Here is an 18199-nt window from a genome sequence, read left to right as displayed (position 1 = left end):
AATGCTTGTTGATCAACTGCGGATCACCCAAAGATCTACCAGTAGGTCCCGATCTACCTGTCCACCTCTGTTGTGGATTTTCACAGAAGAGAATGGCGAGGAGTCAGGTGTGAACTTTTCACAGAGCCATATACCGTTTAGTAGCATATGCATCCTTATTTAGTAGAGTAGTTGGCAACTATTATAAAGTTAGAGTTGGTTTACACAGAGGTAGTGAAGGTCAGTGCTTTTTGCTACTAACACCAAGCAGACAGCCATTCAGTACACTTCATACTTTCTGAAGATAAGATTGCTTTTCTCTGCTATGAGAAACCTTCTTTCCTCCCAAGAAGTTACCCCCTCCCCCTTTTTTTCTTAATAAAGAAAGGGATATGTGCATGTCTGCTGACAGTTTCTGGAACTTAGGAGAGACACCTATACAATCCAAACACACTGGCTTGCTCTTGGCTCTCATCTGAGAGCAGGAAGGTGCACCATCTGCTCAAAAAACAGTCTCTGGGGCAACGCCTGCTGCTTCAAGGGAACCAGGGCACCTTCATCTTTGAGTTGAGGGGCATGTGTAAACTTTTCTTTGCTTTTATTGTCTGCATCCACTTTCCATCAATAAACTATATATCATACTTTCACACAAGTGGACTCGAGTTACAGTGGTGCCTTCAAATCTGTTTAGTGTGGGTCAGGAGAGGATCAAGCCCCAGGTTTAAGACACTTGTTCTTGAGGAAGGCCTAGACCAGCATCTCAGAAGTTATTTGTTCTGTTCTAGCACTGTTTTTGTTTCGGTCCAGCAAATCTCACAAATTCTTACAACATTTGGACACCTCAGACAGCTGCCTTCTCGACCTGGTGCTCTCCAGAAGTGTTGGACTGCAACTCTCATCATTCCCACCGCATCATGATGGGATTTGCAGTCCAGCACCTCTGGAGGGCATCAGGTTGGGGAAGACTGTCATACCGCTAGAGGGAAATAAACGTATCTAAACAATCTCATGCATCATCTCCTTTCCCCCACATATGGTAATAGGCTTGCAACCCAGGCTGGGCCTCCAGATTCCAAAGTACCAATTTCCACTTCCATGCCCGGCCCCCATGAGCGATTCTCAAAATGGCACATGAGGAGCACTCTTGATCTAATTTCATCCTACCAGGGATTAATTTGCCCATGCTTCATAATGATGGCCCTCCCTTTATTTAAGCATGAAAGTCCATTTGCAAGCATGTGTCTTGCCCTGGGGCTTGGCACGCCTATGCTTCCAACGGCTACTACTGTGGAACACACCTGTTTGTTGCATCTTCATCGTAAGTATCTTCTTCACTTTATCTTTGAATCTTCCTTCACAGTAGTAGGCTCCAATGCTTTCACCAGACTTTTCCCTTTGCCACACTACCTTCTTTGCTATTCCCCTCGTCTCGTCTTCAGCCACTGCTAGGGGATATTGATGCTGGTTCATCAAGGCCACATAGTCTCGGCCAATTTTGATAGAATCCAGGGAACACCATCTAGATGTGATACAGATTAATGATGTCTCGGAATCAGCCACAGTAGGAAGTGAATTGATGAATATCAAGTCAAGCGCTGCTTCCACATTACCTACAAAGAAAGGAGGAATGTTATCCTCATGCTTAAGGTGGAACTACATGATATCTTAGCAAATGCATGTTCCAAAACTGGAGATAACATGAATGTGGCGGGGCGGGGGGCAGGGGCAGGCAGTTGCAGGGGAGAACTAGAAAGCTGGATGGCTTCAAAAGGGGGTTGGAGAAATTCCTGGTGCATAAGGCTAGCAATGGCTGCTAGCCCTGATGGTAATATCAGGGCTCCAGTAACAGACGCAGTCTGCCTTGCAGTACCAGTTACTGGGGAGCTCAGGCGGGAGGGTGCTGTTGTGCTCATGCTCTGACTGTTGGCTTCTTGTAGGTATTTGGTTGGCCACTGTTGGCACAGAATGCACAGACTACATATTTTTTATTTATTAAATCTATCAATCGCCCATCTGGCTGGTCACTACATAGGCTTGTGGTCTGATCCAGCAGGTCTCTTCTTGTGTTTTTATGTTGGGGAGCTTCTCCCATGTTTGTCATGGAAGAAGCCCTGCAAATCTCACCCTCCATTCTCCCCCTAGCCATGCTTACTTCTGATTTGGGGCCCAGCCAAGGGAAAGCAATATTTGAACTGGCCTGGGAGCATTTGTAGTGCCAAATAGAAAGAGTTCCCCTTGCTACTAATCACCAGTCCCTACCTTTGAGTTATAAGGGAACTTCTGACATCTAATTTCACCCCTAGTATCACCCTGGATTATTACTTTTATAAAGAAAAGTATTTGTATAAAATATATATTTCTACATTTTTATGGTGAACGTCTGTGGTACTGCTACTGCTAGAGGTTCTCTACACAAACTCTCTGCTTCTTTTTATTCATGAGGTAATCTAAGAAGTATATTCTTCCTCAGTCTCTTCAGAGGCATGGCATGATACTGCTACCACATACATATTTAGCTGGAACAGGTGTGGCAAGTGTGTGTAAAGCCCTTTTGAGGGCATGGTCACCTAAACTAGTGGTCATCACTGTACCTTGGTAGTAAACTCCATAGAAAATTCCATAGATTAATTAGGCATTAACATTGCTTGAAGAAGTATGTATTTTTGTCTCTCCAGAATGAATGGATTTCATAGGATAATCCCAAAGTCTCTCAGTTAAATATGTGCTACAGATCAAAGTCATGATGGGCTACAGAATCTGACCTAAGCTTTGTCTGATAGTCTATGGAACAGTGAAGCACAGTCCACTATTGCTTTTGTTTATATTTTTCCCCTTTCAGAGAAAATGAGGGTAAGTATAAATATAACATTAGTCCAGCAGTCACCACATTTACCTTTTATCTTTCTTTTATATTCCCAGTTTCTTGATGTAAAAGACCGGTGTACATGCCCAGTGTTGATTCAGTTGTCAATCTTGTCCCTCCCTGTCAGGTTTCAGGCAAGGTGTTTGCCTTCTTTTTTTCTTTTTTAACGAACCTGAATGCTTCATTCAGTGCCAAATTATTATACTTTTCTAAAACACAATCCATTCTGATTGTTGACAAAGTGCTCTGGGAGAGGGGAAAGTTTCTTGATAACATCGCAGGTACTAGCCAATCAGCACAGTGCACAGCCAGCTTCTTCTGCAAACTCATGGAATTGGTTTTCACTGAGGTCAACTCTGGAGAGAACTCGGTTCACCTCAACAGAGTGCAGCAACTGTGCTTCCAGAGCAGCTCCACTGCTCAAAGAATACATCATTTGTATGCATCTCACAATAAGTATTGGATTTCTGTTTGCCTTCAACTTTACGATTATATTCAGCTGGACTTGCTATACATGCAGTGTGTCTTCTGCAATTACATTAAGTGTTGTCAAAGGTGCAAAGAGCTTCCTGTGTTATTGAAGCAATGAGCCTAGAAGTAGTGAGCTTAGAGTCCGAACAAGAGCAGCGCTTACCGTAGGCTTTTGACATATGCACTTTGGGCACCCATCTAAGACAGAAGGCACCTTTCCATACTGGCATTTTTCTATTCTGGGGGTTGGCAGGGGGACAACAAAGTACACTGAAATACATTTACGCTCACTGTTTCCAATGAGCATGCCACAATCCCAGACTTGAATATGCTAACCCAGATAACTTTGCATTATCTAATGGAGAAAGAAAGTCTTCTGAAAAGAATATGCTAGCCATTAAAATAAATGCTTTCTAGACAAATGGTCACTGAAAGGAAGACCTCTTATAATATATTAATGGAATTACTTTCCTTAGTGGAGTAATGTCTTTTATACTTATGATTAGGCATGTATGTTTGCTACTAGGCTGTTGCTACTATTTACTGTTGGTGAGACAAAGTCAGAACTGGGAGAGATCAGAATACAAACTCCCACAGTTCAAGAAGCCTCTCCCCAGTACAAGCTTAAACCAGACCCTTCTGAATTCAGGCATGGCTTGTGTTGGGATTTGCCCCGTCTCTATTGCCAAGCAGCCCTTACGCCCTGACCCACCCAGCTCTCCCCAGAGTTATCTGCGAGTGCTGCGGATTCAGACACTCTAGACAACAAGATTCCCAGGCTTTTTAGCACCCAGGATGCTGCTATTGCAGTATTCAAAATGCCAGGGAAGGAAGGAAGCTCCCTCACACAGAGGCCTTCACATAGAACTTCTGGGTGCCCTGCTTCTCTACGGTCACCAAGTAACCTTGGCAAAAGGGGGCAGCAAAGGTAGGGTTTAGGGTTTCAGAGGGCTTGAACTGGGAAGATATTTGACCCAGCACATTTCCCATCTTGTCTTCAGGAATGTCACAAAGTTTTTAATTTCATAATTGGGCTAAAGAACAAAAACAAGCGATAGTTCAACTTCTGTTTTATTTAAATACCCAAGCTCAGTTCCATATTGATTCAAGGGCAGTGCACCAATGACTACTATTTACTACTCCTGTGGAACTTTATGGCAGGTTTATAAATAGATACTTGCTTAGTCGCCTGTGGTGCGCAAGAATCATCTTCCAGCAACCAAACAAGGCAGTTCTACAAAAGCTGATTATTTTTTCCCCTTTTACTTCAAGAATGGCCAGCATAGGCAAGCATAGTCTGGCGGGCTAATAAAAGAGTTTTCTGGTAATTTGGGGGGACTTATTTGCAAAGCTGCCTTATGTCTGAAAAACATTTTGCAGTCTTTATTGGGGCATGTGGTTACAAGAGCATAGTGCTATAAATCACTATTATTCATATTCTACAGACGTGGAACTAAGGCTGAGTTAGCCTTTTCATTGGCTTTGCTTCTCTGCCTCTCATAAAAGACCTACACAGTTCAGCAGATGGAGCTTTTCCTGGCCTAGGCATGTGTGGTGGGAAAAGCTACACTGTCTTAATTTCTGTCTGTCAAGTTGCTGCTAAAGGCAAAGGAACAGGTGGAAACCTTAGGCCTAGGGACAGTAACTTCCCCAAGACTATAAGATGACAGTGACCCTAGCTTCCAGATACAGGTACTAATCTTCCCATGTGACATATACCAGACTAGCCTGCTTCACACATGAATCACATGAAGAGAACATCATGCAGTTACTGGGGGTGGGGTCACACTGCAGGCCCTGCACTTGGCATTGGACTTTGCCTTCAGATGCCCATGTGCTGGCATGGACTGTTTGAACTGTCGAAACCTATCTGTGAGCAGTTGTTTACATAGATTTTCCTTATGCAGGCAGCCCACACTGTCCAATGCAGCCCCAGTCTGGTGACTGTGTGATACTCCCTTCCCATAACTCATGGGTGAAGGACCTACTGTGTCATATGATATCTGCAGGGGTCAGACTAAGCTTTTTGGTGGCCCTGGTTATTAATAATTCTGGGGACTTTCCCAGTTTTTCATAAACTGTACCTACAGTAGGCACATACGCAGGGCAACAAACTCTGTCTAAACTGACCTTACATTGTGTAATGGCTCATTATTGTTTATTTAATATATTTATATGCCACTTTTCTAAGGTAAACTGTACTCAAAGAGGCTCACAACAGACCATACCTTATCAAATGCACCATTTAAAAGAAAAAAAAATACAATTTGTTACAAAACATAAATTAAAAAACCAAATATAAAAACAATTTGATAAACATAACATCAATTCAATATTACAATGAAGGAAGTACTGGGCAAAGCTAAATTAACAGTCCCCAGACCCTAATAAAGGTAATCCACATTACTAATGCTCGTCTCCAAGGGCCACAGAAGCCTGGCTAAGCACAGTTCAGAATGGGTGGGGAGTTCTTATCAGGCTACATGGCTCACAGCTGGCTCCCTTACCTCTCCTCTAGAGGAAGCTGGCTGAAAGACAGATCCTTCCAAGCACAGTTAACAACACATGAATACACCATGCCCCCACTTTCCCCAGTCTCTCTGGTAGAAGAGAGAAAGAAATTGGTCCTTTCTTCCTAGCAGGCTTACCGTGCCCTTAAGAATTGCACCCCAGGCAGAAATTCAAGAGGTGAAACTTTCCCAATCATTGCATAGCCATGCTGGGAAAAGCTAATGCTGCTCTACTTATGCGTATAAAGTATGTTTAACTGACAGGAGCTGCACCAGAAGAAAAAGGTGGCAACTTTGCTTCCCACGTGTGTCTTGTCATTTTATTATGTAAAACTGATGGCAGGGCCTGTTTATTTACTCATTCATTCATTCATTGTTGATGAATAAATGAGTGAGCCGCTTTGGGATACAATAATTGTCCGGAAAGCAGGATAAAAAATGCAGTTAACAACAACAATAGTGCCAGCTCCAGGTTTCTGAGGGCCCTTGGGCAAGACACCCTCAATGGCCTTCTCCTTCAGTGGGTCTACCTTCTTCTTGCTTGCTTGACAGGGAGAGAGCCAGGGAGCAAGCAGGCTGTGGCATCTGCTGCTCCTCCTTCTCACCACCACTGTTGTCTGGGCCAGAGTGAGAGGCAAGTGAGCAAGCGGGTTGAAATGGTGACGAGGAGGAGCAACTCCAGGGGCTCTTGTGTGTGGGCTGCTGCTGAGGTGTGGGCCCTCGGCAGGTGTTTAACCATGCCTACCTTTGACACCGGCCCTGACAACAACTACCCTGCTCTTTGTCTTAATTAACATGCGTTGAACTGAAAACACTGAAGCGCATTGGAGGTATCACTTCTGCTCCAGGATCCACTTATTTCAGACACATACAGCATGACAAGTTTACATGCCCAAACTAATGCACACTAATGTTAGTGGAAAGATACAAAGCACTTCGGGAGGCTTCCAAGAAGGCATTCTTGCTTTCCATGGTTTCACTTCACCACGCTAGCAAGCCAGGGCATCTCACCTGCTGTCACATTCATGAACAGTTTTTTATGCAGGTAGTGAAACTTTCCGTAACCTGGCCAAACCAACCTTTGAGTTTTGCCCGTGTTAGTATTTTATCAGGAACCCAGAAAGCAATAACCTGAATTCAGCGCAAGTTCACAGACAGAGCCAGGAAAGGACAGGCCTCAAAACAGTGAAGAATCCCTTGCATTTCTTTGAAGCAGACCTTTTGTTACCCACCTTTTTCCTTGTCATATGACCTCTTCAGGAAGGCAACTGGCTGTGTATGCATATAGGCTTGAACAAAGGAGATTTTCCCCCTCAGTCTGATAATAAAATTGGAAGTGGGTGGAATTCCATAAAGGAAACCAGTCACTATTGCCAATGTTGTTCTTTTTCTAGAGTGAAGAGGTCCACTCGCAAAATGTACCCGCCCAGTCTTTGGCTCTCTTAGGTCCTCTGTCAGCAGGAACTTTAAAAGGTGGGCCTTTCTGCAACACTGCTTACTCGGCCATTAATTCTTGTTCTGATGGGATCTTTAATTCCAGGCACACATAGCCTCAACAGCTCATTACCTAGTTCTTCTCTCTGATGATGGGCCACTGTTTGCCTATATAATGTCCCCTTCCTGCCAGAAGCTTGCCAGAAGGTTGCATCTTGTATGTTGCATCTGTCCTGTTTGAGTAGTAGTGGGAATTAAAGAATTCCTACCACACAGGCCAGTTCACACTTGCAAAAGCCTCTTTATTTAGATGGTTAGGAAAAACAGACTTGCTGCAGTTGATCTTTCTCTATACATGCAGGCATGAGAGAGAACCCTTTCACATGGCACTTTGCACTCTTATACTTGACATTTGTCACAGGCTGCTCTTTCCATTGCTCCCCCCTGCATCTTCCTGTGACTGTTAGGCAATGCAATGCAGCTCTAAGAACTTCGACAAAATGGTACTTTCCAGTTGCATAGGAAATGGCTTAATCACAAACTAGCGTTAAGAGCTAAAGCATCCTATTATGAACGAAAGAGCAAGTTTCTAAGCAAAGTTTCCCAGCACAACTTTTACCAGAATACAGGCCAGAGAGTAGAGGCTCACCAAATGGAGGCCAAGACCAGAAAATGGTGTCGCTCTGGTTCATGGCCTCTCTTCTACCACAGTTTCCCTGCTTTGAGCCTCATTCTCTCTGGCTCACTATTTGATACATCACACACATGAATGTTCATAATTTTGAGGACCACCTCTGTGTCATAATTTCCCTCCGTGTTGTCAACAGGGCTTGCTTTTTTTCAGGACTCAGTGAAGCACTAGCTGTCTTGGTGCAGCATTTTACACAACTACAACACATATGCCATACACAAATGGAAACAAACAAACAGGAGCAGCAACAACAGGAACCCAACCAGGATCCATTTTAGAAGAGGCTTGAGCTAGCTCAGCCAGTCAGGTAACCAACTGGTCAGCCAGCTAAATCATTCTTCTGCTTGACCAGAATCCCTGGGAATGTGTGTTATCTCCTGTTCTTTTGAAGCATGCTCTAGGGCATCACTAACTTGCACATTTACCACTTCTAAGGAGTTGTTCACAAACACACAACATTCATCTCCAATCGCAGCACACGTTCTTCTCTCTAAGGCTAGAATGAAATCCAGGGCCATGTGATTTTGTATTACTATTTGTCTTAGTTGCTCTTGGCCTTGGGCCAACATTTTTATGGCTTGCCCCAAGCTTCTATTGGTAGCTACTAGTTCATCTGCCATTATTTCAACTACAGCTTGAAGCCTTCTAACATATCTTCTTAGACAAGTAACACTGATACCAGGTAGGATCCCTGCAATGGAGCATCCAACCAAGGTACCCTTCATCAGAGGGTTCGGAACATTCTCTAGGGTTTTTCTTGCCTGAACAAGATCTTGGCAGTTATGAAGTTTGCTAGGGGGTAATTTCTATAAATTGCATCTCAGGAACCAGCCAAGCCACATAACATGTACCCTACTAACCTTGAGAGAGGGTTTTTTATATGCTTTGGTACTGCATACAAAATAATGGCCCTCTAATGCAGTCCAGTTACCTGTACTCTGAAATACAATGTCTGTATAATGTCCTGCGAATGGGGTAGTGGTCTCCACACAACTTACTGTATTTGCAGGATTTCCTGGACATGTGTTGGAAACTACAACTTGCAACAAACAAAAGGTAAATTATTAAGAAATACAAGTAATAAAATCAGAGCTCCAAAGGGATTAAACAGGCTAAGGTACTCTGGAAGGTTTAATCTCTTGCTCTGTGCTCTGGGGTGGTAAAATACTACATCTAAAACAGTACCCTTGTTATAACCATTAACCAGGCATACATGAACATCAGAATAATCAACCACTCAGTGTCCATGCTCTTTGACCTTCCTCATACCCAGGTTTCTATTAATAAAGTAAGAGCACAGTAGCAGTAATTACAGCAGCAGTGTTGCGGGGTGGGGTGGGGGTTTGCTTGCCTTTTCAGACACTCTTTGAGATTTCGTTGTCTAGCACTTCTCTCGGCAGGGCTTCACAGGGCACTGGTGATCACCCTGCATGTCGGGCTTGTTACTATGAAGCCTTTCAGTCAGGGATGGATTTGTCTTGCAAAGACCAATCTGCTTCAGCAGTCATCTGTTTCTGGACTGGACAATCTGCAGGGCTCTCTCCTGGCTCACGGGGTGTGACTACCCTCTTGCAGTGAGTACCATGGATCCAGGTATGGCTGCCTTTCACCTTAACTGCTGTTGGGGTCACCAGTTGCACCTCATGCAGGCTGATCCACCTCAGCTGCAGGGCATTCTGCTGGAAGGCCTTGATATACATTTGGTCTCTTGGTAGCAATGCGTGGTCTGGGCCTTCTGAAGCAGGCTGACTCAAACTTACTTTAACCTGTGGAATCGAATGCTGAAAACTCTTGATTAGAGCCTTGCAATATTCTTGCATCTGGGTATCGAGGTGGTCAAGATTGCATGCCACTGGGGGTGACACTCCTGTTCTCATTGGTCTTCCTGTCAGAATTTCATGTGGGCTAAGTTCATTCTTCCCTGGAGTAGCCCTCATACTGAACAAGGCCAGGGACAGTGCCTCTGGCCAGGGGAACTTGGTTTGTTCACAGATTTCTATTTTATTCTTCAAAATACCGTTCTGCCATTCTATTGGCCCTGGTGACTGAGGATGGTAGGGGCAGTGAAAATGTTGTTTAATGGCTAGACTTTTGGCCACTAACTGGACCACTTGGCCATTAGTCATTTGGATAGAGTCCATTTGCAGTGAGAAGAAGGGCCCCTCCAGAGGAGGGTGCGCCCCCCCTTTTATTTATTTATTTATTTTATTTATATTCTGCCTTTTTCCTTCTAAGGAACTCAAGGCGGTTTACATAATCTCCTCCTCCATTTTATCCTCACAACAACAACCCTGTAAGGTAGGTTGGGCTGACAGTCTGTGACTGGCCCAAAGCCACCCAGTGAGTTTGAATGGCCGAGTGGGGAGAAGGATCTCCCCAAGAATCTCTTGGCTTGCAGTCCAACCCTCTAGCCACTACACTACACTGGTTCTTTAACAGTTTCTCACTGTTATGCCTCTGACAAGTTTCACACTGGGAGGCTGTAAATTTGCAAAGGGCTGTGACTCCTGGGGCATATTACACTTGTTGAATCATTTTAACCATCCCCCCGTTGGCCACGTGCTCGCCCATGTGGACTGCATGCGCCATACATTCATGTTAATATACTTCTTCTACTACTTCAGAACCAGAGTCAGGGCCTCGTCACTGCTTATTTTGGAGAGGGGAATAGGGATACTTTCTCTTCCTGTGGCCAGTCCGGCCACACTGGAAACATTTGCTCATGAAGGGCGGCATGGAAGAGCTGGTTTCTTGTGTGTCACCTTGGGGCCCTTTATAGGACTGTCCACGTCCTGTACCTCTAACCTCTGCCTGGTCCTCCTTGCCCGCCTCTTCTGCGATAACCTCTGCCTCCCCCTCTATATACCTGTTGTTGCAATCAGAGAGCTTGCAAATTAAGGATTTGTCCTTCTAGGTCTTCTTTTTTCTTTCTTTCTGTGTAAGTCTAGGCAGTGTTGTACTACTTCACTGTCCTCATTTAACTTCTTTCTTCACCATCCTATTGCTACTTCTTTAAAGGTATTTTGCACTGATGGCGGAAGAGTGGACACTACTGTGCCCACTATCGCTCTACCCGCTGTTTCGGTAGGATCTTGGATGCCTGAGTGTCTCTCATAGGCTTCTACTACTCTGGTTTGTAAATCATTGGCAGTTTCCCCTGGTTTCGGTGTCATTGTGACTGGCTGGCTGGCTGTGTGTCTGGCCAGTGTGATTTCTTTTTAAAGGAGGTCTAATCCGTTTTCTTCAGGACCAGCCTCATGTGCTGATCTATATCAGCCCAGTTTGGATTGTAACACCCAATTACGATTAAGAGCTCTTCATGAAACTTCTGGGGGTCTTTTCTGGGGTCTGAAAATTGACTAACCAAGTTTCTAAGATGTGAGGGGGTCCATGGAACATGTATGTCCATGGTATTCTGTCCATTTCCAGCCAGCAATTGCCATATTGGGCATTGGAGAGGTTGGACAAGAACAGAAATATTCAGCAGGTCCTTGTATGACCCACTACCATTCAGTTGTTGGGTCTTTCTATCAACTGAAACTGGGGTGTTGATGGATGGTTTTATAACTGTCCCTAGTCTAGTTTTTTACTCAGGGAAAGTTTTAACGATGCAAAGTTCATTAGAGGCCGAGCTGCCTGATGCTCCTTCCTGGGGAGTCAGTGGGTGATAGGGAGGAGGCCTATGATTTAGCAACAGTTCTAATTCATCGTCTCTTGCATCTGACACAGCTTTACATCTGTTCTTTTTTCATTTTTTTTCTGGGGTGGACAGCCTGAATTTGGGCTAACTTTTTTTCTGAATCTGTTGTTAGCATTCTGAAGGGCTTTCATCTTCGAATCAGCAAGTCCCTTGATAGCATCCCCATACCAGTCAAAATACGCATCCCACTGGTTCTGGGCGATCTTTGATCCCTGTTGTTCTAGACCACCTCTCAGATGGACAATTACATCTAACTTGAACGACTCTTCAGTTGGAAACTGTAACTTGGGGTCATCACGGGTATCAAAGTGCACTTATTTAACCATTTACAGGTCCGAGGACCATAGTTGTCGAGCATGTACCTGGCAGGAGTCTCTAATGGGGGTAGGGGAATCCTTTTGCTTTGACTTGAACCCATTTCCTTAATTCCGACACAAAGCAGAAGCAGACAACACCTCACCCATCAGTGCCCTTGTGTTCACTACAACTCACTGACTGCGAGGTCTAGTGGCTTTCATGGGGTGGCTGCACCAACGGGGAACACAGAACAAACAAGACGGACACGTTGAGTCCCACCCAACTTCACTACTTTTCCTCCCCTTTCACTATTTTTCTACGGACTGAGTCCCACCTGGTCGTGGTTGAATCTCACCCCACCTGGGGAAGTTTTGATCTGCGGAACCTACCTTATTTTTTGTCGAGACGGACCTTCTAAGACTGTGTCCCACACAGTCCACTTGAGTCCCACCCAACCGATTTAAGTTGACCTTCATTAGGGTCTCACTTTCTCTGTTTTCCTTCCCGGGTGTACTGACTACTACTCAAGAGAATTGGATGTGGTACCTGCTGTTCTTCCCAAGGGGTCCAGGAGTCCGGGTCCTTATGGGACTTTATCAAATGGGCTCCCGGGACCCTTGCTGCCAAGTCCACGGAATCCAGATGCCCCCCTGGGTGGTAAATCCCGATTGCTGATTCCCAGCCAACGCACCAAATGTTGTGTCTGAGTAGTAGTGGGAATTCAAGAATTTTTACTGCACAGGCCACACCTGCAAAAGGGTCTTTATTCAGATAGTTAGGAAAAACAGATTTGCTGCAGCGGATCTCTCTCTATACATGCAGGCATAAGAAAGAACCCTTTCACTTGGCGCTTTGCACTCTTATACTAGACATTCGTCACAGGCTGCTCTTTCCATTGCTCCACCCCCATCTTCCTGTGACCGTTAGGCAATGCAATGCAGCTCCAAGAACGTCAACAAAATGGTACTTTCCAGTTGCATAGGAAATGGCTTAACCACAAACTTGCGGTAAGAGCTAAAGCATCCTATTATGAATGAAAGAGATAGTGTGGGCAAGTTTCCAAACAAAGTTTCCCAGCACAGCTTTTACCAGAATACAGGCCAGAGAGTGGAGGCTGACCAAATGGAGGCCAAGACCAGAAAATGGTGTTGCTCTGGTTCACGGCCTCCTTTCTACCACACTTCCATGCTCTGCACTATATTGCTTGTTTGACCCCTTGCCTTCTCCTTCATCCTGAATTTTTCTCTTTTGCACGGGTGCTCCAACACATACAAATTGGGACACTGTATTGCAAGTGTGCACAAACCTTTTTTGCCACAAGGGCTGCATGTGATGCTGGCTTGGGGACTGGGAGCTGCATATGTGCACACAGACACACACAGACGCACATACAGTACATACACACACACACACACACACACACATCCCAATGATCTGGATACAGATAGATTTTTCCTTGTGGTAGCAGTGGTGGGAAAAGAGTGATGTGTTGGAGGCAAGAGTGTTGGGCTGGGAGCTGGGAGATTCGGGTTCTAGTCCCCATTCGGTCATGGAAGCTCACTGGGTGACTTTGGGCCAGTCATACACTCTCAGCGTTGTTGTTGTGAGGATAAAATGGAGAGGAGGAGGATAATGTAAGCTGCCTTGGGTTCCTTGCAGGAGGAAAAAAAGGTGGGATATAAATGCAATAAATAAATAAATAAATGAATGAATGAATGAATGAATGAATGAGTGGGGATCTGGGTGGGTGGGCGCAGTTTATGGCCTTGTTCAGCAAAGACCCTGCAAAGTCACAGGGATATCTTGCAACCTGGTTTTGGCAGGAAAACAGGACTGAGTGCTTTTTGAATAGAATCCCCACTCTTTCCTGATTTGGTTTGGATACAACCGCAGTCTTGAAAGATGGGAGATCCTTCATCTCTTGATGCAGCTTTGCCAGTAGGCCTAAGAACTAGCTGAGATATGGGCCCTTATTAATTCTGAAGTGTGTGACATCAGGACCCAACTTCCCCCTAGTCCCTTGGAGACCCCTTCATATAATTAATGCATGAAGGGAGCTAAAATATAACTGCACTTATTCTCATTCATCTCTTTCCTTTCGCAACCCATTCTCTTGCTACTGTCAAACTTTAGAATGTAAATGTTGTAACAACACCACCACCACCACATGGCACAGAGTTAAAGCTACTATGCTGGTCACTGAGGATCGGTGCTGATTGATTTTGCATTCCCTTCCTCTTTGGCCCTTATGTTGTCCCACACGTATGCCTTGAGAATGCATTTTAAGGGCGTTTTCTGCTGTTGACTTTACATCGATGTAGGAAAGGATAATATATTCCTTCCTGTATTCCTTTTGGCAGCTGTTTTTGGAGGTGAGGGGCTGTTGGCAAGGATCCGTGGGTCGCAGAAGGAAAAGGAGGGAAAGGATTTCACACCTCTGGCAGCATTGCCCAAAGGCCTGGTCCCCACCTTGGAACAAGGGTGGAGTAGATTTTTGCCTCCTCAGCGGCAACACCCACAACAGACCTCCCCCCTTCCTTCCCCACCACTTGGGGGCAAGGTTAAGCGTGTTTTAAAAGCCTGCCAACGGCATTGACTCTAGAATGCCTCCCCTGCTTGGGGAATGTCAATACTGCTTTCCTGGACTCCGCCTGTTGTATCTAGAGGAAGGCGTGTTCGCATTGTCTTCCACTGCTCGCCCCAGGAAACATGATATCACACTTGAACAAAAGCGGGAAAGCTGACAGATCTATTGAGATGGGTGTGACTACAATACACACCTAAAGCAGTCGAGCCTTGTGGGTTGGCAGCTTTTCAGTACTTGGGTTCAAATATGCACACTGGGCCTGCCCTTATTCCTCTCTTGCTCCCCCTCCCCCACTTTATCTTTACACCACCCCTGGAAGGTAGGTTAGGCTGAGAGAAAGATAGAGCAATTTGCCCAAGGTGACACAAAGAGCTTCATGACTGCCAAGCAGGATTTGAACACAACTCTCTCTGGTGGAAGTGCAACACTCTATTCACTACACCACACTTACTCTCAAGACTTGCATTTCCTTTCTCCCAAACTTGCCTGTGTTTATACAAATGGTGGAAAATTCAATATGGATCGAACGTTATTTTCTGTATACTGAGGGCTAGGCATTTATAAGGGCCACAGACTATGATTTTAAAATACAAACTAGCAAAACAACAGAAAAGCAATCAGTGATTTCTAATTACTCTTTCCTTCTAGCCTATAAAAATGCAAGGCTTCTCTACATGCTGGTTCCTCCCTCCCCTGCCCAATATATAACTCATTTCATAACCATCCACAGTCTAAAGATGGTCAAGAAACGTAGGCATGCTTAAGCCCATCAGTTTTAATGGGCTTAAATGCAGCTGATTTTATGTTGGGTTGTACTCCTTCTACAGATATGTTAATAAAGATCATAATTGTAGACCAATTACGTGTTTTTCACATGTAGATAGGTATTTGAAAAAACAACAATCCTGGGTAGCATCTTTGTTATCTTTTCTGTCAAGGTGTTTCTTTAGTTTTTGATACTCACTGAAGTAAATCTAAGGCAGCCTTCCCCAAGCTGATGCCCTCCATATGTTTTGGACTTCAAATCCCATCAGCCCCAGCCAGCATGGCCAATAGTTAGGAGTGCTGGGAGTTGTGGTCCAAAATATATGGAGGGCACCAGGGTGGGTTCTACTAGTAGTTAACAGATACAGATTCTACTCCTCTGTGACGGATAGGACATTTCTGGGGTGAACTTTAAGCTCACTTATAGACTATTATAACTTATAGCACTTTTTACAATCCAATTCTAAGACTTTCTAAAACAGCACATAAAGTTTTTTGAACAGAGAGGACCAACAGCTGTGCCACAGACATACACATGACAGCACTCCAGGGTAAATGGGGAAGCTGCGGTGATGTTATGAACAAATGGCTTTCTGATTTGTTCCTAATTTTCCCTCACAAGCACCTTGTGAAATAGGCCCCCCATTCCCACTCTACAGACAAGTGTGGCTGTGCGAGAATGAATTGGCCAAGCCCATTCTGTCGTATCTTTAGCTATGGAGGGATCTGAATCCAGGTCACCCAAGTCAGTATGCTAGCCATCTCACATTTTGCATTATATTCATGTTGCAATATAGGAAGGTAGGAGTAGGCTGCCCAAAGATAAGGGAAAGGGACGGTACAGACATCGATTAAAGGCTGAAGAAAAAGCAAAGGGAAGAAGCTTCTCTCTCCCCCCCCCCGCCTTTTGAACATTGCTATGATTTTTCACTTAACAAACCTCTCCAGCTATTAAAAGTTTGTATTTAGTTTGCTAGCACTAAACATAATAAATGCCACACTCTGTAGTTACCACTACTTCTTGACACAGATGTTTTAGAAAGCTGACCTGGTACTTTTGAATGATGTAAAGCAACAAGAACAACAACATAAAAACTACACTGACCCAATATGTATGTTAGACTCAAACAAGCAGCTACGAAGTTAACTACACACACCCAAATTCTCAAAAATGTGGTGACAGGCTACTGAGTTCAGAACCCCCTTAACCATAATGCTGAGCTATGGCAGGGCAACTTTTCTGGAGTAAAGTGAGTAGAGAATTACAGAATTTTGAAATCTGCCCCCTTCACCAGTGCATTACAGAGCTGATCTACTCCGATGGGTCCTGAATAACTCAAGGAATCCTACCTGAACGCATGAGGCTGGATCCACAGAAAACCAGAAGGGCTAAAAAAGTCCTTGCTTTGCCAAGTATATCCATCCAGTTTGCACTGCAGTTCATGGAATAATAGACGTCCTTTCAGTAGGATAGCCCTTAGCTGTTGCTCTTTATGTGCATCGTATGGCAATGCTTGCTTACCAGGGAACGGCAAGTCAGTTGTAATACTGGGGTGGGCTAGAATGAGCTTTGTGGCTGTCTGAGCAAAGGGAGTTTTAAGTTCCTTTTTCCTGTTTCCTCTGTAGATTAGGATGGGAAAGGCAGGATCTTAAAGGCATTCTGTATCAGCAGGATTTTTGAGGCTGGCCCTATGAGCTCCGTCCATCGAACACATCTAAACACTTATCTGCTGCCGTGGGGAGGGGGGAAGAGGATGGCTCTTCGAGAACCCCCCACAGGTCATGGCCAGCTCTGTCAGAAACAATAGGGACATCCTCCAGTAGGAAGAATTATGAGAATAACAAGCCCCTCCGCCTATGCGTGGTATGTGAAAATGTGCTACTCCACCTCCTCTTCAAGCTCCCTATCTGCTAATTACTCCCAGAGATCCTGTTCAAACTATGAGACCCCTATAAAAGGCTTTTAGGGTGAAAAAAAACTTCTTTTCTTGATTGATCTGTTGGTAAGTATAATGGCTAACTCCTGAATTCTCCAGGGCTGCTCCATTCTCCACAGCCTGACCCAGGGGCTGGAACTATCCAGCATTTTCATCAGTGGTCAGGTTCTACAATAAAATTGGCAGCAGGCCTAGCAGTAAAGCGATACAGAACAGAAGTGCTTGGATGGTATGATGAGGCCATTTTTTTTTTTTTTAAGGATAGGGGAAGGATAGAACAAGGCTACAATCTTAGATATACCTACCTAAGGATAAGTCCCATTGAACTCAATAGGACTTCCTTCTGAGGAGACATGCATAGGATTGCACTGTGAATATGCTTCCCAAAAGATCTCAGAAGGCAGATCAGTGGTGTCACTTTGCTTTGACGCAATCCACATGAATGTAGCAAAATGCATATGAAATGCACATGGGGGCTGGCTTGTTAATTTATGTCAGGGCTGTAGAACCTCAAGCCCATGGGCCAAATCCAATCTGGGGTTTCCCAGAGGGCCATGCCCCCTTCCCATGGCCCCACCCCTTCTCCTGCATGTCTATCGTTTTGTGGTTTCCCAGGTTTTGCACTCCCTGCTCCATTCTAAAAGGTTGAAATGCCTCTCCTAAGGTTCTCTTACTGGCAGTAAGAGCTGTAAACTAACATATGCTGGTATTTTGGCCCCTCCCCTTTTGCTTTTGCCCCACCCACCACTGGGATGCAGCCCCCAAGAGCTTCTCCAAAATTAAATTTGGCTCTTGTGCTGAAAGAGGTACAGCACCCCTGAGTCACACATGTATTTTACTTTTTGTTTGTTTTTTGTTTATACCAAACTTGCCTTTGTAAGCAAAGGTCGTCTCAAGGCAGCTTAGGACATTTCAAATAAAAGCAATATAACAAAACCAATGAAAGTACAGCCAAAATAGCCAAA

General features: G+C 44.6%; 1 protein-coding gene across 1 annotated transcript in view; it reads right to left on the bottom strand.

Annotated features, from left to right (window-relative positions):
- The window catches only part of TEK (TEK receptor tyrosine kinase), a 69707-nt gene extending 52681 nt beyond the window's left edge, over window positions 1-17026 (bottom strand). Inside the window, exons 1-2 of the mRNA XM_084834615.1 lie at window positions 16648-17026; window positions 1278-1589 (exon numbers count right to left, since the gene is read on the bottom strand). Coding sequence (XP_084690741.1) covers window positions 1278-1589; window positions 16648-16741 — 406 coding nt within the window. The 5' untranslated portion in view covers window positions 16742-17026. The remainder of the gene's footprint in view (window positions 1-1277; window positions 1590-16647) is intronic.
- Window positions 17027-18199: the final 1173 nt, after the last annotated feature.

The sequence above is a fragment of the Heloderma suspectum genome, chromosome 2, assembly GCF_057233095.1.
Source record: "Heloderma suspectum isolate Gila_16-S chromosome 2, 16-S_ref, whole genome shotgun sequence".
NCBI lineage: Eukaryota > Metazoa > Chordata > Lepidosauria > Squamata > Helodermatidae > Heloderma > Heloderma suspectum.
The sequence above is the reverse complement of the archived record's forward strand: the minus strand, read 5'-3'. Positions and strand labels throughout refer to the sequence as shown.